Source organism: Arvicanthis niloticus, chromosome 10 (genome assembly GCF_011762505.2).
Source record: "Arvicanthis niloticus isolate mArvNil1 chromosome 10, mArvNil1.pat.X, whole genome shotgun sequence".
NCBI lineage: Eukaryota > Metazoa > Chordata > Mammalia > Rodentia > Muridae > Arvicanthis > Arvicanthis niloticus.
In genome coordinates this window covers 25,173,233-25,193,468 of record NC_047667.1, presented here as the reverse complement: position 1 = coordinate 25,193,468, position 20,236 = coordinate 25,173,233, and the positions used below count along the sequence as shown (strand labels likewise).

General features: G+C 47.1%; 1 protein-coding gene across 2 annotated transcripts in view; it reads right to left on the bottom strand.

Moving 5' to 3' along the window:
• The window catches only part of Cacna1s (calcium voltage-gated channel subunit alpha1 S), a 66,562-nt gene that overhangs the window by 27,067 nt on the left and 19,259 nt on the right, over positions 1–20,236 (bottom strand). For both annotated transcript variants that reach the window (XM_076941266.1, XM_034512989.2), the window contains exons 6-17: positions 18,877–19,082; positions 17,671–17,774; positions 15,933–16,078; positions 15,093–15,174; positions 13,110–13,270; positions 7,978–8,203; positions 7,031–7,238; positions 5,918–6,038; positions 4,721–4,835; positions 3,765–3,858; positions 3,025–3,094; positions 661–793 (exon numbers count right to left, since the gene is read on the bottom strand). In XM_076941266.1, the coding sequence (XP_076797381.1) occupies positions 661–793; positions 3,025–3,094; positions 3,765–3,858; positions 4,721–4,835; positions 5,918–6,038; positions 7,031–7,238; positions 7,978–8,203; positions 13,110–13,270; positions 15,093–15,174; positions 15,933–16,078; positions 17,671–17,774; positions 18,877–19,082 (1,666 nt within the window). The remainder of the gene's footprint in view (positions 1–660; positions 794–3,024; positions 3,095–3,764; positions 3,859–4,720; positions 4,836–5,917; positions 6,039–7,030; positions 7,239–7,977; positions 8,204–13,109; positions 13,271–15,092; positions 15,175–15,932; positions 16,079–17,670; positions 17,775–18,876; positions 19,083–20,236) is intronic.

Sequence of the window (20,236 nt, the reverse complement as noted above, 5' to 3'; positions counted from 1 at the left end):
TATATTGGGATGCTGAATCTACTTGCTGTCCCTCCAACCGTCTGGGAGTAAGTATAGCCTTGCTGCATGATTCCCTGGCTGGACACACATGACCCAGTCCCCACTTTGTTCCCTTAGTCTTAGTCACATCTCCCAGCTGAGCCCCTCCATCACCTGTCCCCTCTACCAATACCCACCACCATGAGGATCCCCAGCTAAGACTGGGACAGGCTGATCTCCTTCCCTGGGGCAGAAGAAACTCCATAAAATCTGTTTATTCCAGAGAGCTGAGTAATGCTAATAACAACTCCAGCTCTCCCCAGACCTCTCCTGGCCCTGCCTAAAACTGCCCTTAGTAGGGAACTAGCAATCACAGTCCCTCTTAGGTGTAAGTGGCTGATAAAACCTAAAGATATTCTTTCTCCCAGGAATACCACCATTTTATTCATCTTAAAGGTATTTTAATTTTGTTATGTGCATACTAGACAAACCCTCTGTCATGATGCTACAACCCAATTCACTGCTAGCATTTTAGACATTGCTCAAGACTATCACCTAAAGGAATGAAGTGTGCGTATGGTAACCTAAGACTGGGAGAATCACGGGTAGATCTCTTCGGGGAGGGAAGCCACTGTCTTTAAGAGCCTCACCAGCTCACACGGCTGCCAAAGCACTACCTACTTATTGGTGGGGCTGAAGATGAAGAAGGAGCTGGCCTCTGGGATGGGCACTGCTTTCTCTTTCAGCTGCAGCTCGGCCAGAGGGCGTGGTCGGGGGCTCACTGGGATCTCAGGTTCATCTTCCTCATCATCCCCTGTGGGGAGAGGGAAAGAAATAAGAGGTTTTCCAAAACTTTGCCAGACCCTTGGCTTCTATGCTCAGAGTCTTCCTAGGAGCCTCTGAAGCTGCTAAGCAAAGGCTAATTTGAGACATTGGGTATTAGCAGGGTAGAGCCTAGGCCTTCCCCTTTTGATGCACAGTGCATCAAAAGCTCAGAAGTCCCCAAAACCTTCTGCCAACAGGGCCAGGAGCAAGGTTAAGGAGTGTGGTTGCTACATCTCCTGTCTCAGGGTCAGACTCATGACATCTTAAACAGTACTTGGTTGCTACAGAGACGTGGTCTCTGGGCCTAGCTCTGCCACTGCCTTGTTAATCATTATCCTGTCTTAGTTTCTCCTTCCCAATTCATAAAATTGACCAAGAATAAAAGGATTTTTGGGAAAACAGAGTTTGAGGTTTCTTCCTGGGTTAGGATTCTAAAACCAGTATCTTTAAAGAATTCTTAGAGTGAGCAGAATGAACCCATTCTTATTTTCTCTGTCTCTGTCTCTCTCTCCCTGTGTGAGTGAGTGTGTGTGTGTGTGTGTATGTGTTTGTGTGTGTGTGTTGTGTGTGTTGTGTGAGTGTGTGTGTGTGTGTCAGTTTTTTCAAAACAGGGTTTCTATGGATAGAGCTGACTGACCTAGAACTTGCTCTGCAGACCAGGCTGGCCTCGAACTCACAGAGATTCAACTGCCTCTGCCTCCTGAGTACTAGGATTAAAGGCCCGTGCCACCACTGACTGGCTGCCATTATCTCTTGAGCTTTGTCCAGGAAAGTGACCATCGAGATGAAGCCGACTGCAGTTATTCCAAGCATATCCCTAAAGTTGAGCTCTGCTTGGCTCCTTCCACAGACAATGCCTGCTCTCCATCTTGTCAGCCTGGCCACGCCCAACCTTCCGGCTTGCCAAGAATGCCTGAGGCTGTCTCCATGGTGGATACCTGTGGATTCCTCAACCAATCCAAACCCATCTCCTCTCCTCTCTGATCCTAACAGACACCCCCCACCCCCATTCCCTAATATGACGCTTCTATCTACCTGGCCTGCAACGGCTGTTTAATTGCTGTTTAAGAGCTCATTCTTAGCATTTGTATCTCTGCAGCCTTTGTTTATATTTGTTTTGTTAGTTTTACTGCACATTTCTCTTTCCTTTCCTTTCCTTTGCCTTCAGGACTGGCTATTGAACCTGAGGTCTCCCGTGCAGGAGGCAAGTGCCCTGCCACTGACCTATATTCCCAAGCCTCTGCCTCCAGGGAAGCTGGGATTACAGGACTGCATTCGGCTAGATTGTGCAGAACCTGTGTTGTAAGCCACCCGGACTTATTTTTGGAAAGAGGTTAGATATAAATATATTTGGTGGCCTTGGTGAGGCCTCTCTGCAGTGCACGTGCTCTCTACCTCCTGCCCTCATTTCTCTCCAGCCCTTTCTCTTTCCTCTCACACATTACACTTTGTAAAACTGTTTCATGTGATCACTCATTTGATTTGTGAAAGGCCTGCCCTGTGCCACATATAGCCAATCAGAGCCCAGAAAGTCCAACTGGAGCTTAGAGACACTGAAGCTAACCAACCGATTCCACAATAAGAAGTAAAATGCTCAGAAGGACCCGTGAGGGAGCTGACAGGCCATGTGGTGCTAACCCAGCCTGGCTCTGCATCTGCCATGCGTGGTGTCCCTGGTCCACATGAGTACTGTTCACACAGCAGCCAGTGGTGACGTGCTCTCAGGAGATGCTTGCAGGTGGTCTGGATCTCTGCTTCATATGCCCTCCTTCCCACACTGCCTTTGTGGATTTTCACACAGTGACAGTCTGGCAGTCATGGTTTTGTCTGAGATACAGGATAAGGAGGAGTGATTTGCCCCATTACTATGTGAATAAAAATGCCTTTCTTTGGATACATCTTAAGGGCAGGGAGGACTCATATGTCTCGCAGTCCCATGCTCTTTAAAAACTAGGTGTTCAGTTCTAAAGCATATAGCTGGAACTCAGTACAAGTAAATTAAAGCACGTGTGGAATATTATTGTTGCCGTGTATATTACAGGGAGAGACAGGCTTGCAGGTTGCTTCTTTGCAAGGCAAAGGGAATGTCTTCAGGGTCCTGGCCTCCACATGGAGAGGTCCATGTGGGAGACACACAAGAGACACCCACATAGAGAATTCAGCATCAGCACACTGCCCCTTCAACAGAACCGTGCTCCAGCCCAGGCTCGGCATCCTTACCTGGGAAGTCAGCCGAAGGGTAGGGGTCTTTCACCTCATTGACGTTCGATTCAAACTCATCAATTTTCAGCTGTAGAAAGGAACAGTGATGGTGGTGAAGAAGCAAAAACTGTTGCTTGAACTTACTGGGCATGCTTCGGGGAGCCGTTTGCAGCTTTCTGAATGTTTCCTACCACCCAAGAGGCGGGTAGTAGTGGAATGTTACGTCTTACAAATAAGAAGCCAGGTCCCACAAGGTACACAGCTTATCCATGCCTGCGCTGGGCAAAACCAAGGTTTTTGCCAGTCTTAGCCTGTCCTCTCTGTGTGCTCCCTTAGCTCTCTACCAGAGAAGTGAGCTCCTCAGGCTTTGCTACACAGCTTCTCTGCAGCCTAGGACTCTCCTGGTTCATGAACTCTCTTTCCTCATTCTCCATAATGATGAGCAGGGCCAGGCTGAAACACACAGAACAGGGCTAGCAGGAGTGGAATGCCGAGTTCTTAGTAGAACATTAGGGGTGGGTGGGGGAGGGGAGGTGCCTTCCTGCTCTGCACAGGATTCTAAGGAAGTCTGGCTCCCAGGTTGAAGAGCCTATGCCTTTCCACACAAGAGTCCCTGGAGGAGACTACCCTGGAGGGTCTCTCTCCTACAGAAACAAAGTGATGTTATCTCCACCTTCCTTTCCCAAGTGACAAGAGGAGTCAGGAGACTCTCAGATACCCTTCAGCTAGCCTGCAAAATCCCCCATGCTAGACCTCACCTTGGCGGTGGTGGGGATGCCTTCACCCTTGGACTTTTGCTCCAGCTTCTTGGTCATCGTGGCCCTCTCCTCTTCTGACTTGTCTGGGAGCCCTCTAAAGTGAAAAACCAAGGAAATCCAAGGTGGGAGCCAACAAGGATGGCTCCAGGCCTGACAACACCCTCAGGAACTTCTCACACCGAGGGCTCAAGGGGATCTATGGAGAAAGAAGCAGAGCTGGCCACCAATGGGATGGGCAGTAGGCCCGGGCAAGCCTTTTTGCTATGATAGAGGGTATGATGCTCCACTCAGGCTAGACTCTCAGTGGTCATCCATAGTCAGTGTTTGTTACATGAGTGGAGAGGGGCTTTGCACCTGTTTTATGTAGGACTCAAGATGGAATTATGGCTTGTGTAAGACAGTTCTGATCCTGGAAATACCTGGGGCCTTTGCTGGTCCTTCTGTCCCTAGATCTTTCCATCTTGCCTCCAAGAAATGGGCATTCCATTCCTGCAGGCATGTGAATCTGAAGAAGCAGGCTCCAAACTGAAATTCAGTCGTCTAAACCATGATTCTCCAAACCCAAACAGCATTAGCACTATCTAGGAACTGACTAGAACATTCAAACTTTCCTCTATCCCAACTGGTTCAGGCCAGTTGAACTCTATATTTCACAAAACCTCTAGATCGCTCATTTGCAGCTTGAATTTGAGAAATGCTGTCTAGAGAACATATCCAACATCTACTCCCAGAGGACCCAGGCACACAGGGACAGGACCAGTCACAGATAGGGAGTTGAGGAGTAAATGGCCACTTCCAAGAGGAACAGTGACTCAATAGCAGGTACTGCTTGGAGAAGCCTGCCCACAGCAGCCGGTGCCATGTGACCCCTGCTTAAGGAGGAAACCCTGCCTACAGCCTAGAGGCCATAGCCAAGGTCCAGCGTTCCAACTCTCACTAGAGGGGGCAACACTCACTTAGACATCTTCCTGCGCTTCCTCTCCTCAGCCTTGGCCTTCTGGGCAGATGTCAGACTCTCAGCCTCTGCCAGGTTGTCCACAGCGATAGCCAGGAAGACATTGAGAAGGATGTCTACAAGTCAGCTAAGGAGACCTGAGTGGAAGGCAGTTTCTGGGACAGGAGTTTTGCCAGCCTATGTGTTTCCAGGCCTAAATCCCTGAGGGTGCAGTTTCTTGCCAGAGCTACACCCCTTGGGAGGGTATAGGCCCAGGAGCATAGGCAAGTCCTCAGGAAAGCTTGCCTGCAGAAAGTAGCCACGATGGCACCTGAATCCACCATCGCCTTTGAATCTTACTCTTTTCCTGCCAGAACCGACCCTGGCTCCCTGACAGGAATCCCTGGGAGCAAGGGAAAGCAAGGGATGCTGACTTCATCCCTCCAGCACCAGGACCCTTCGGACACCATCAGCATCTCTCTGCCCATCCTCTTCACTCTCCCGTCTGCCTATCCCACCTTTTGGCCTATCCTAACATAACATTTGGTCCCAGAGCTCAGACTGATCCCTGGGCATAGCTTTGTGTTAGCTTCAGTCGTTGACCTGCCACATCTGGGACAAGGGGACTTCAATTTAGGAATTTTCTGCACTGGACTGTGCTGGTGGGTATAGCTCTGGGGCATTTTTCTTAACTGCTAGTTGATGGAGGAGGGCCTAATCCACCCTGGAGATAAAGAGAAGGTGGCTGAACAAGCCAGAGGGATAGAGCCAGTAAGCAGCATCCCTCCGTGGTCTCTGCTTCAGTTCCTGGTTCCAGGTCCTTGCTTGAGTTCCTGCCCTGACTTCCTTCAATGATGGACCATAAGGTGGGGGTATAAGCCAAAAAAACCTGCTCTTTCAAGTTGGAGGGCACCTTGGCTCCTCCCCTCCTGCCTCCAAGCTTCTGGACCAGGATGCTCTATGCCATCTCCACTGGTTCTCTGTTTCTTCCCACCTGCCTTAGGTACACCAACCTCACAACCAATTGTTTCCAATACTCTCTAACATTTCTGGATGAAAGAATTATACTGTTCCTGCAATTACCCTTACTGTGTCCCGTTCCCCACTCCTTCAGCCTGGGAGCCTGAGGGACTGACTGCTGCTACATGGGAAGCTCTGATCCTCCCTTTTAAGAGAACTCCCCCAAGTTCTTCTTTGCACCACAGCCCAAAGGGGATACAGTTGCCACAGACGAAAAGGATGATGAAATAAATGCACACGAGAATGCCAGGGTAGGACGGGCCTCCGTACGCCATGATCCCATTGTACATCACAGAGTTCCAGTCTTCACCTGTCAGGACCTAGGTAGAGAGAGCATAATATGAGAGGATGCATTATCCAGGGGACCATTGTTACCTGTCAACTCTTCCTGTCCCCACGGTCCAGGTGACCACTCCCTGCTGTCCTCCTGGCTCCTCTTTCAGTGAGCTACCATGTTATCAAGGTGTGAGTGGGCTTGGGGGAGGAGTGAGTGGGCTTGGGAAAAGAGCACAGATTGAAGGGCTGCCTAGAATGGTTGGAAAAGTCTTATCAAGCCTCTCCAAGGAGTTTAATCATGGGGCCACCACTATGTTCTTAATCCCCAGGCTAAAGTGGACTGCACTCAGACAGGCCTCTGTTATCCTGCCCTTCAAAAATAGTACCAATGCCAAGTCCCTTGTAAAGCATCGCCCCTGACTAGCCAGTGAGATAGTGAATGGAAGAACAGCAGGATGAAGCCATCCACCGGACTGATTCATTGTTCTCTAACACCCCTGTAGTATGGCATAGGGGAGGGGCGGTGACTTGTGAGATACTGGTGACATAAAAGGGAACATTTCCATGCTCCACACTAAGGAAGGTCCTCTGAGAGCCTGTGGCTCTGAAGGTCACTCTCAAATCACAGCCATGACCCCTTGAGTAGGCTTCTGGTAAGCAGGTAGCCCCATGCCTCTAGTGTGGGTCTCAGATGCCTTCGGCTTTCCCGGCTTGCAGAGGGAGTATTCACCTTGTCTGACTTTGCCTTAGAGATGTGAGCAGCACATGTCTGACTCCTGGTCTACCTCAAGTATCTTATCAGCTGCTCTAACATTCTGCCAGGCACCAGAGACCAAAAGAAACCAGACAGGCTAGGTATCACAGGGCACAGCTCCAGGGAAAAAATACTATAGTATTATACTAGTCCAAAGTACAGGTGATGGGAGTTCAACCAACAGGTCAGAGATGGCTTCCTGGCAGAGGTGATGTTTTCCCAGATACTGAAGCAGGATTCAGGAACCTCCCATAACGAGGGCTTCACAGATAGAATGCCTACCTGGAAGACACTGATGAGGGCCTGGGGGAAGTTGTCAAAGTTGCTCCGTCGTACTTCTGTGTCTTCAAAGTCATATCTGCCTCCAAAGAGCTGCATGCCCAGCAGGGCAAAGATGACAATGAAAAGAAAGAGCAGCAGCAAGAGGGAAGCGATGGAGCGGATGGAGTTGAGCAGTGAGGCCACCAGGTTGCTCAGTGATGTCCAGTACCTGAGAAAGAGGAGCCACAAGGTCGGGAGTGGGCAGAGCCTTCTTGAGGGTGCTGAGGAGGGCTGGAGGCAACGGCTCAAGACGGGACATAACAGAAAATAGCTTCGTGAGTCTGCATCACTGGCTTCACAGTGCATGCTGAACATCTGCCTTAGTTCCCATCCCACACTCCTTAGCAGGGTTGAAGATGAATGTCCGTCCTCATCCTTAACACGTGGTAAGAGTAAAAGACCTGTGTTCATGCCAAAGCTGGGCACATAACTTGAGAACACAGTAGAACCCCTCCATTTATAATTTCAGTTGCTTGGAGTTGGTGGAGGACAGCATTATAGCCTATACATGCAATACTGTGATATATTCTCAGAGAGAGAGACCATAGTCACATAAACTATTATAAGCTAGTATAATTGTTGTAATTTTGTATTGGTGCTAATAGTTTAGAAAAAGGCATGGTGTATTTGAAACACTGCTTAGAGTTTCAAGCACCTACTGGGGTCTTCACAAACCCCCACAGAGGGGAAGAGGCACAAATGAAGTCCCTCTTTTCCCTCCTCCCTCATCTCCTCATTCCCTCTTGATTCCATCCCTTCTGCAAGGGGAAATGAGCAGCAAGCAGAGTGGGTGGGATTTCTCTTCCCCAGAAGGCAGTCATTGAAAGAGAAAATGGAGGCCTGGGCCATCCTGACTCTGTCAGCCCCTGTGACATCAGACCTTTGAGGGCCCAATGGCCTGCACTCACTTGGTGATCTTGAAGAGCCTCAGGAGGCGGATACAGCGGAGCACAGAGATGCCCAGCGGCGACATGGCTCCTGACTCCACCAGCAGGATCTCCAGGACACCGCTGCACACCACGAAGCAGTCGAAGCGGTTGAAGATGGACATGAAGTACTGGCGCAGGCCCAGCCCGTACATCTTCATGAGCATTTCGATGGTGAAGAGGGCCAGCAGCACTCGGTTGGCGACATCTGCAGAGGGTAACAGGACATGAGAATTGCTTCCTTCCCTCTTCCTCCTCCAAGCCTCTGCCAGAGATGAGCCTCTACCAGTACACTCCCCACCTTTCCAAAACACTGTCTTTTTAAATTTCAAGATACAGAAAAGGGTCAGCAACATGGTTCAATGGGTAAGGGTGTTTGCTGCTAAGCCTGATGACTTGAGTTTGATCCCCAGAAGCCATATGATGGAAGGAAAGACTAGAGTTGTTCCTCTGTCTGTCTGTCTGTCTATTTATCTATCTATCTATCTATCTATCTATCTATCTATCTATCTATCTATCTACCTACCTACCTACCTACCTATCTATCCATCCATCCATTGACAACAATAATAGCCCTGGGAAAAACCTGTTGAATTTTGCTCATCATAATAATCTGTATTTCCATCAGGCTAATCCATACCACATTTAGCAGGAAGAAGGTAGTGTAAGTTCATGAAGGTCTGCTCTTCCTATTAAACATAGTGTCTTTTCCCGGTAGAGGGTGGGCTGCACTAAAACCAACATGTTCTTGTGAGCTCATCCCAGGCCTCTCTGGGACATCCACTAGCAGCATCTTTTGTCTTTGCTATTTTACCTCTTCCTTTCAAATGGTCTCTTCCTGTTTGTTTGTCCAGCTCCCTCTAGGGTAAATTCCATGATGCCAAATCCAGCAGATACAAACTCTCAAGTATTTGTTTTCCCCACAATTCTGCTTATCATCTTCTTGCTCTTTCAAATACTCTCTCCCCACCAAAATCTTGGCTTCCATGACACCACATTCTCAGGGAATTCCCAGCCTTCCTATATTCTCCTAATTCCCTCTGCACTACATTCTTTATCAAGACACTGAATGCTAGACTTGAGCCTTGCACTACCCCTTGACCATCTGGTGATGCTCTCTGATGACAGATCCAATGCTGCTCTTGTCAGTGACCCCAATCTTTAACTCTTTAATAGACATACAACGTTTCTATTGTGACCCAGATCCATTTTTCCATCAGCTTCTTTGACACCACTATTAGAACCTCTCGAAGGTCTCCAACTCAATATGTCCAGCACCACAAGGGTGGATCTTGTCAGCCCACACCTGCCAAAACTACCTGGTAAATGACTATCTTTGCCATCTTAAAAAGTGGAGGCTCTGCTTGGCAAGAATCTGACATGGGCCAAAGACAAGGAAATGGGCTGCTTGGCAGGAATATGACATTGGCCAAGGACAAGGAAGTAGGCTTCAAGCAGGAGTCTGACATTAGGCTAGAACAAAAAAGTAATTTCAGGTAGGAATCTAAATCTTAGGCTAGAACAAAGAAGTAATTTCAGACAGGAATCTAAATTCAAGGCTAGTACAAGGAAGTAGGCTTCAGACATGAAAATGACTTTGGGCTAGGACAGGGAAGTTGGCTCAGATACTTTGGTCATTCTGATAAGCCCTTATTAGAAACAATGATCATGGGAGTGTTCAAGGAATTGTGTTTAATGCATTGCTTGTTCTTTGACTATTTGTGTTTATTGTATTGCTTGTTCCTTGACTATTTGCATCTCAACCTAGAACTGACCTTAATACATGCATGTAATTAAAATGGCATAAAAGCAAGAAGGAGGAGGGGTGATGGGATAGGGGGTTCTAGGAAGGGGAAATGGGGAAAGAGGATGACATCTGAGATGTAAATAAATAAAATATCCAATTAAAAAAAAGAGAAAGTAGTGGCTCCACTATCTATTTGTTTGCCCAGTCTAGGAACCCCAAATTCACCCCTTGGTGGGTAGAATTCCATTCTCACACATGTTTACTAACACTGCATGATTGTGTAGCACATTCAAGGGCTTCTCAAGAAGACTGGCTGCATGCAATGAATGAGAGATTGAATAGGTGCATGCGTGCATCATCATGGCAGCTTTGTCTCCCGCTCTTCCAAACTTTAATCTTTAGCTCATTCATTTTAAACTTAATCTCTTTTGTGGTGTCTCATTGGGCCATGTTCCTGCTCAGCTCACTCGAGTTCATTAGACTGATGGCTCTTCCTCAGAGTAACCCTGCTCCTTATTTGATTTGTATCCTCTCTTGCCCTGGGAGTTCATCATTGGAGATGATCTTTCCCTCAGGGATTCATATGCCTTGGCATGAGGACATTCAAAAAAGACTACTTGTGTTTGCTTCTCTTGGGTTCCCTTGGGTTCTCATTTGTCCTGTTTGTTTTTTATGGTTCTGTCTTATCAATTCATTGCTGAGTCCTGTGTGTTCATGGAAGGGGGTGTCATGACATGGTTCTTGCCATGGAACAGAGCCAACACAGTGTGGGCCTCCACAAATGTTGACACTTGCTGGGTATAAGGCTTGTTTGTAATACATATTATTTCATGTTCCTCCTTTAGGAAATATTCTCTCTGACAAGGTTACTGGGGAATGTTCTCTCTGTCAAAGTCAAAGACTCCAGGATAACTAGGAACAACATGAGTCCAGGAGCAAAAACACTGGTAAACACCATGACCTTCAGGACAGCCCTTAAAGCTGTGGGAAAGAAGTCTGAAAACATGAGTTCAAAAAAAAATCTAATTTCTCAACTATGCAAAATATAAGGATACAATATGAATTATATGAGGGGCTTCACAGACTTGGGAAGGCAGAGGCAGCTGCACTATGAGCCAGCTTGTCAGAAAGATACAAAGGTAGGCAGATTCCTGAGTTCAAGGTCAGCCTGGGAAAGAGATAGTTTGGGCCCAGGTGTGGTGGAAATGATAATATCAGAATGGGATCCCACCCAGATAATTTATTGTCTGTGCTTACAAAGGCAGGCAAATCTCTGAACTCATTTGCAACGTTAAAAAAAATGTGTCTCTTTCTAGGAACCAAGGGGTTGAGCTTATGAAATGCTGATTCATGGGATAAGCAAAAGGGAACCTCGAGTAAATGACTGGATTGATATGCAAATAAAAGACTGGGCCTTGGTCTAGGAGAGCTAAGTTAGCTGGAGGAGCTGTCTGGAGATCTCCAGAGAAAGCTGTCTCTACCAAAACACAGGCTGTCAGCTTATACCCATGGTTTGACTTCAAGTTGTTCTTTTCACTGCTCTCAAACACCCCTTCTCTTAGTAACCCCCCTTTTAAGCTAGTCCTTGGCAGTTCACTATCCTTGCAGTGTGAACAGTACTGCACATTGGACCCCACACCTATACAGGACATAGGCTGGAGTTTAATTTCTTATTTGTGACATGTTTCCTTTTTCCCAGGAGCCCCTGCAGAAAGAACTTCCAAACTCCTTCCCTGTCCAATGCACAATGAGATTTTAGACCCCTTACACGGAGGTAGCATTTCTGGGCCCTGGCTCCAAGCAGGTGTGCTTGCTTTTGTTCCTTCCCCACCTTATGCAAGGCCAGTGTGCTGTCTATGGTCCCTACATAGCCATAAAGAGCTCAGTTACCACCTCTAGGGGTTCAGATCTAGGTATGAAATGTCTCTGCAAGTGAATTCATGAGCTCCCTGCCATTGCCACCCAGAAACCTTTTTGTTATCTATTACATTTTGAGTGTGCAATGTTTCCCCAAAGGTTCATGTGTTTGAATAATAATTCAATAAGGTCCTCATCTGGTGGTGCTGTTTTGGAAAGTTGTCAAATATTTAAGAGACAGAGCTTCACTGGAGGAAGTCTGTAGGTTATTGGGGGTGGGCCATGGAGTTTATGGCTCCACTTCCTCTCCATTCTTGCTTTCTGACTGTAAACACAATGTGACTATCCACCTCCTGCTCCTGCCTCTATGCCTTTCCTTCTTAAGTGGATCACTTCTTAAGGGGTGAACCAGGACAAGCTCTTCCTTCCTGGAGTTGCTTGTTAGGTATTTGTCATAGCAAGGAGAAAAGTCACCAATGTATCATTACTTGAAACATTATTATGACTCATGCCACTTGGGTATTTGCAGTGGGAAGGGTACCTAGCTATGGAAACTGGATCTTCTTCTTAACTGGTTCTTGATCATAGTCCAGAGCTCTGCACATAGTGGGACATACACGGAAGGATGACTCATTCATCTTCTACCAAGGCTGGCCATTCATATCGTACAATGTTTATGCTTATATTTTTTGGCTTCCCTGTACCCAAAGGTTAAACTCCTAATGCATCATGACAGTATACAAGGAACCCTATGAACACATATAGTGCTTGTTGTCCATCACATATGAAATTCTGTCACTCCCTTAATTCACCAGACTATTCCATGTGTTTGCATGCATTGCATCTTCTGCAGGAATCTCTGAAAACCTTTGAGCACCTGGGCTTTGTCTCTGTGTCCTTTAGATGTTTGGAATGTCACCATCTCTTCTGGTAGCCTTTCTTTTACCATCTTAGATTTCCTTTCTTATCGCCTTCCCTGGATGGGGTGGAAACAATTAACTTCTGACTTGTCCTATGGCTCCTTAAGGTAACGAGCAATGAATTAACTCTGTTTACAGTTCTTTTTCTACGTTCTACATGTAGTACACTCTCTGCATAGTTGGTGAAAAATTAGTATATATATTAATTAGTATATACATAGTAGGATTTGAAATAGGATCTTTGGAGTTTTCAATTTTTGATCATCTTATGTGCAATGATATATAATTGAATGTTTTGCCTAGATGTTTGAAGAAGCAACTGAGAATTGTCCTTATGTTTCATCGGCACTGCCCCAGGTCAAAATTATGCCAAGGGTAAAGAAGTGGGCATGTCATCTTTCCTTTTAAAGTCTCTATAGTCTTGTAAAAAAAAAAAAGGGAGGGTTGGGCCAATGGTCTAGCACCAGTAGTATTTAATTTCTAGAAGGCGATGTCAGTTTCATTGACTTTTGCATACCCTGCAGCACCCATGACAAGTTTAAGCTTCAAGCCCTGAGTGCTCATTCCTGGTTTCAGTCCCTCTGACTCACCTTGCAAATGGGTCAGCCAGAGTGGCTGGTTGTGGTGCTCGGAGGCAATAGACAGGGTATTGAGGGCAACAATCAGGATCACCAGCCAATAGAAGACCTTGGATTTCACTAGGTCATGGCACTTCCAGCGGAAGACACGATTCCACTGCCGCCAGTGCCGACTGCAGGAGACATGGGAACAGGCATTGGTTACTTTTAGCCATGCTCCAGCCCAGCATCTCTTCTGCTCACTCTCCTTCCAGGGCATGCAAGAGAAAAGAAGGGCACAGGCCTTGGAGCTGGGCTAATTTAAACCTGGCTTCTTATTAGGCAAGTTTTGCTTTTCAGATGAGAATGATGATATGTTAATCTCCCGAGCAATTAAATGAGATAACGCAAGCAAAAGACTTAGTGTGGCACTTGATATGACATTGACCGGGAGCTCCGTGCATTTTAATTTCCATGAAAGAACACTGTGGTGCCAGTTCTATCCATTTTTATAGGAAGGTTTATGATCTCAAAGAGGATTTCCAGATGGGTGTGTGAGAAAGGTGTTTCCATAGTTAGCACAGCCCTTGTGTGACTCACAGCACTAACTAAAGTTCAGGCTCATCTGCCCTTGACCCAGCAGTTCTGCTTCTAGAATCTGTCTGGAATGATGCATACTCTACCAGGAGAAATGGGTTAAATACAAAATGGTGCATCTATGCCATGGGATGGCCACGGTATAGATTTATAGCCAAAGTTGTAAACATGTGAGTGCATCTCTCTCTCTCTCTCTCTCTCTCTCTCTCTCTCTCTCTCTCTCTCTCTCTCTCTCTCCCCCCTCTCTCTGTGTGTGTGTGCATGTGCGTGCGTGTGTGTGCGTCTGTGTGCGTCTGTGTGTGTGTGTGTGTGTGTGTGTTGGGGAAAGGGTCTGGGGGAATGGCTTGGAACTTAAGCAATCTGTCTGTTTTTCCAGAGAATCCAGTTCAATTCCCAACACCCACATGGTATATCAGAACCATCTGTAATTCTAGTTCCAGGGGATTTGATACCCTCTTGTGGACTCTGTGGGCACTATGTGTGCATGTGGTACACAGACATGCATGCAGACATAGCACCCATACATATAAAATAAATAAATAAATAAATAAATAAACAAATAAATGTAAAGTTGTATGTCTTCATGTGTACACTCAAGTGTGAAAATTGACCTCAAAAGAAAAGTTTAAGAAAAAAAGTCACAAGACAGCATATATTCATTTACTCAACAAATATTCCTCAATAATGTCTCCTATGTACTGGGCACTGTTTTAGTCTTTATTGTGACAGTAATTAACAAGAATAACCCTATTATATAAATAGCAAAACAAACAAAATATCCTGCTGTGTGTGTATGTATGTGAATGTGTGGGTGAATGTGTACATATATGGTGTCTATGTGCGGTGTGTGTATGAACGTGTGTGTACATGTGTGTGTGTGTGTGTGTGTGTGTGTGTGTGTGTGTGAAAGATGAAAGTGCAAAAAGGATCTTAGTAGAATACACATCTGTTACCATGGTTACTTCTTTGAAGGACAGGGGGAACCTTCATCTTTTCCTTGCTGTTTTTCTCTATTGTTGTATCCTAAAAGTTGTGATTATGTATGAATTTGGAAAAGGACACAGCTTTCCTCCCAAAACAAAGATAAGAACTTGGAGTGTCCTCTTGCCACTGACTCCTTAGCTAGGGCCACTTCCTTCCTTTAGGTGACCCCACACTGCAAGCTTCTTCCCTTCTGCAAGCTCCCACCCCCTCAGAGGGTATAGCCAAATGTGCTTGCTGTCTCCAAGGGCTCCTGTTTTACCTTGCACGGTGTATAAATAGGTCATCTACTCAGGGTCCTCTCTGATTGCACATTCCCTGGGCATCTAGCCACTGCTGAGTTCTCAGAGCAAGAATTGGCCATGTTTTCTCAGTTAGGCCTTCCTAAGGGCTCAGGAAAGTGCCACGAGGACAGTAAAGTGGATTTCAGGTACTCACATGAATTGGATGATTTTGTTCAAGCCCTCGATTTCATACAAGCTCTCTGTGTCTGATCCACCTTCATCCAAGGACAGCTTGCCTGGGGACAGGACAGACACTGCTATAGTCAGCAGCCTCCAGGGTCCCTCGGGAACAGACAAGCTTGGTTAGGCATTGCTGGATAGGACACCCATGACTGTGGGCTCTTGGTGGGCCTGACTCTTGCTGTGATTTCCCATGGCCCAGATTCTTGTGAACTGGGGAGGCTCACATACAGGGCTTGTGGCCACCATGGGTAGGCCACAGGATGATTTGAAAAGAGACAGGACGCACTTAGATTCTATCACCTTGAGGTCCAAGGCTTTACACAAGTCATCGGTCTCTGAAAGCAAGCACTATTCCTTCTCAGTGAGTCTCTGGGTGTCTGGTGAATTTTATGTAAACTTGACACAGGGTAGAGTCATCTGAAAGGACGGAACTCCAATGGTGAAAATGCCTTTGTAAGATTGGGCTCTCGGCAAGCTGGTAGAGCATTTTCTTAATTGGTGACTCATGTGGGAGGGCCCAGGTCATTGCAGGTGGGACCAACCCTGGACTGGTGGTGGTTCTGGGTTCTGTATGCAAGAAAGCCTGTAAGCAACACCCCTCCATGACTTCTGCCTCATGGAACTGTGGGTGAAATAAACTCTTTTCTCTCCAAGTTGTTTTTGGTCATGGTGTTTCACCACCACGATAGTAATCCTAACTAAGACACCAGGCTGTTGGGTGCTATGTTGGGGTTGCCATTTCCAGGGAGTGACTGGGAGGAGTGGATCAATGTCAGGTAGAGGGGTGTTGGCCATAGCTCTGGGCCCCAACCTTCTCTCAAGTCGTCCACGTCCATGACCTCGCCCTGTGTGATCCAGCTCATGTAACCACGAAGGTCCTCCTCCAGTTGCTGCTTCTCCCGGAGCTTTTGGAAGGTTCCCCTGGATTTGGCCTTTTCTCTCTCCTTGGTGAATTCTCTAAAACAAAACCAGGGACGTAGAGAAGAAGAGGAAAAGGGGCGGGGCCCACTGAGCTTCCTTAGCACAGGGGACGCATCTGCATCTGGATGTGTCCTCTTCTGGTCTGGGCCACTGCCTATGGGCCAGGGACCCTCAGTGTCTTCCCTCTCTCTTCACTCTGCCCAGTCCCATCTCCAGGCACATCTCCAAGCACCCTAGCTCCTTCTCAGCCTCTCATTGTTTCCTTGGGTTTATCTCTTTGGATGTCAGGAATTGATAGGACATTCCATCATTCTGATATTTTATTCCAAATTTGACATGTTTCCTGGGCTTTCAAATTATCCTAAAATGATTTCTGATTACAGACTTAAGCCCTGAAAAAAATCCTCTTGGGTACAAGGGGAAACTGAGGTGTCACTAGAATCAAAGGACATGAAGGGTGCAAAGGCATCCTGGGACCAGAAGAGGGCAGCCCTAGGCCACCAAGCAGAACTCAACACAAGGTCAACACCAAGCAGCACAGGACACCAGGTCAGTTGTTAGTACTGACCCAAACCCAGGAAGTGTCTGCTTGTGGTGTCCAGCTGTGTATTCTCGACCATTTTATGCATGGAGTTTTGGGTAGTTCAATGAAGTCTATCCACAGATGGCTCCTCAGAATAATGTCACAAAGTGCACAAGATAAAAACATGGAATGGGAAAGGAACTGATCATAGAACAAATTCCAACAGAGGAATGCAGCTGCTTCTCCATTAGTACAAGGATCCTGTTGCAGGTCTAATGGCTACTGCCATTTTGCAATTGGTAAGGAATGCAAAGAAGGGTGCAACAACAGACATATGACATCACTTCCATTAAGAGAATCCACAGGCACTGCTAATGCCACTGTGGTTAGCTGCCTGCATTCATTATTAAACGAAACATTTCAGTTAATGCAATAGAAAGTAAAGATGGGTTTCCCCTAGCTGACTTCACAGACTCCTGAGTTCTGTCTACAGGCTGTCTGGAGAGAAGCTTCTGGAATAGGATGATGTCAATCCAGAAGGGAGCTGAGGCTACAGCTAGCCCCGCTACTGTGGTTGGAGTGGATGCCAGCAGCGCCACTGCTGAGAACAGCACTCATTAACGGTGAGGATTTGTATGTGCTAGACCCTGTTCTAAGTATTTTAAACTCATCTAACGTTCACAAGAACCGTAGGAAACAGGTCCTGAAACTACTTTTGACAGATAAAACACTGAGGCACTGAGAGGTTAGGGACTTAGGCAGAGTCTCACAGCCACTAAGCAGTAAGTAGTTCTGGGGTATTCAGACAGGTAGTCCACCTCGTGGGGGTACTTAACCGGTGCAAAGAGTACTGCTCTCATTTCTGACACACGCCCAGGGCTGGAGTCTGGGGCTTTCAGGCTCACACACAAGTGTAGATGTTGTGAGAAAGGAGGAAGCAAAGAGGAAGAAGGCTTGAAGAGAGCAATGTGCAAGCTTGAAAAATGCATCTTCTGACTCCCTAGCTAAACAGGAAGAAGTGTGCCTGGCCTGGCAGGGCTGAGAGATGAGCAGAGGGTCGGGAATCTGCTCCTTTCTCCCTCCCACCAGCTGCCATTTTTCTTACCCACTCAGGACACCCAGCACCAGGTTGAGGATAAAGAAGGAGCCCAGCAGAATGAGGGTGACAAAGTAGATCCAGGGCCACTCATTCCCGATGGCATCGTTGACCTGGTGCAAGACAAAAGTGTGAGTCGAGTACTCTAACCTGAAGGATAATTCCTGTCTGCCATTCGGTCTGTCAAAGTGTTGACTGTGCACTTGGCCCAGGCTAGGCAAATCCATTGTTCATCCTGTCAAGGGCTTCTCTAACCTGCCTCTCAGACCCCATCTACAGTCCATTTCTTTACAGCCAAAACTTTTCAAAGTGACAATCCTCTGTGACCCTAGCAGAGTGTCCTGACATCTCTGGGTACTCTCTCAAGTCTCTAGTAAAGATATGATACGTGCTCTCCTCCTAGACTTGTAGCAGAGTTGAAATGGCACGTGTGACATTCCTTTGACATGTTTAATCATCTGCTTCCCTAATGTGAGCCTTCGAGAAATGTTCATACTAATCCTTTATATTTGCAAAGCATCTGACAGTTTTACAATCCCGCACACCCATCCTAAGCAGCACCTCGTTATTTTCGAAGAGTTCTGGATTGGAGTCACATGGGTGAGAGCTCAATTCTTGGCTCAGTGGCTCATTAGATCCATGGGCACAGTTAGATGACTTCCCTGAGCCTTGATTTCCTTACCTGTAAAATGGGACTGATGCTGTTTGTTGTTGGAGGATCAAATAAGAAATGCAATAGAGCTAAGAAAAAAAAATACCTGACAAAGAATTTGCTCTAATAAGAAAGCCTCTGCAATGGTGATTTCATAACAGCAATCCTGCTAGTTTTCTCCCCAGCTCTAATGTAAGCTTTTATGATGTAAGTGGTATTATCTTTAGAGATGAGGAGAGTGATACATAATAATGTTTACCTAAGAAAGCCATCTTGCCCGATGGCAAAGAGAAAGACCTAAAGGGCTCCTCATCCCTCAAGTGTCCGAGACACAGGATGCCAGTAAAGAGTCACTGAAATTCTAGAGAAAATTCAGGCATTGAGGCTAGAACTCACGGAGCTCCTTGTATCCATCCCTCACCCCCTTCTTGGGTCTTGTAGACCTAGCACCATGTATCTTGCCCCAGGAAATACTAGGCAATGGCAGGGGGTTTACAAGTCCTTTCTTCCGCCCCCCTACTAAGCCTTTAGAAGAGAGGGGTGTTTTGGAAGCCCAGACTCACCCAGTACAGGACATCAGTCCATCCCTCCATGGAGATGCATTGGTACACGGTGAGCATAGAGAAGCCAAAGTTGTCGAAGTGGGTGATGCCGTGGTTGGGTCCTGGCCAGCCTCCTCGGCACTCACTGCCGTTGATGGTACAGGGGCGCCCAGAGCCAGTTCTCGCACAGGGTGACGGCTTCTCATTCTCTACTGTGGCCACAATGTCTGGAGGCAGAAGGATGTAGCATTAGACAAGCTGACAGCGACTGGAGACAAGCTGATTAAGGACCATTTGAAAGAACAGAGCAACAGAGATGAATAAGGACCTAGGACTGAGGCTGGTAGTCGGCACCTACAGGTGGCAGCAGCTGTGTTTTAGAACTAAAACAAGGTTGGAAGGACTACTCTGAAGATGAACTGTCCCTTGAGGCTCAACTCATGCTGCAGGAACAACCAGAGGGGCGTCTGTACCTTCTGAGACAAGAAGGGGTCATTTTCCAGTGGGGGTGGGCTGGGGACAGGGGCTCTTGACATGAGGCTTAGTCTGCGGAGTCATGGTGGAGCTCTTCCAGCACCATGGGGCTGAGCTGTGCCAGGATCACTTTCTAGGGAAGCTGCTATCAGGCTTTGGATAGCACCTCTCTGTGTTCCCCCAAGAAGGCTTTATTTTCTCTAAAACGTTCTGTCTCTCTCTCTCTGTGTCTCTGTGTCTCTGTGTCTCTGTCTCTGTCTCTCTCTCTCTCTCTCTCTCTCTGTGTGTGTGTGTGTGTGTGTGCGCGCGCGCATGCACATGTGTGTGTGTGTGTGTGTGTGTGTGTGTGTGTGTGCTACTGCTTGTACAGGCAAAGGCCAAAGGTCCCCATCAAGTATCTTCTCCAGTTGCCCTCCACTTTATTTTTTCAGGCAGTGTCTCTGGCTGAACACAGAGATCACTGGTTTGGCTATGCTGGCTGGCCAGCAAGCCTGTCTTCACCCTCACTACTGGGGTTATAGATCCACCATTTGCTACTTCTGCACCAGGCTTTTGACATTAGTTCTGGGGACCCAGACTCAGGTCCTCAGGCATGGATGATAAGCACTTTGCCCACCCCACTATGTCCCCAGCCACGCAAATCTACCAATTTGGATAATGCCCTCGAGTACTATTATCTTAGGATGTTTTACAGCCTCCTGCTGTCTTCTGAGATGAGGTTATCCTTGGAACACAGTGGCCCCCTGCCTTACCACACGTATGATATCAGTCAGAGCTCTAACGGTGGGTGATGGGCGGGGCGGACAGTGATGGTCAGCTTGGGGTCCCTGGCTCTCTGAAGCTGGAGCCTCTGATCTGAGAGGAGCATTTAAATGTTGCTGCTGAGCAATCATTAATGGCTCGGCAC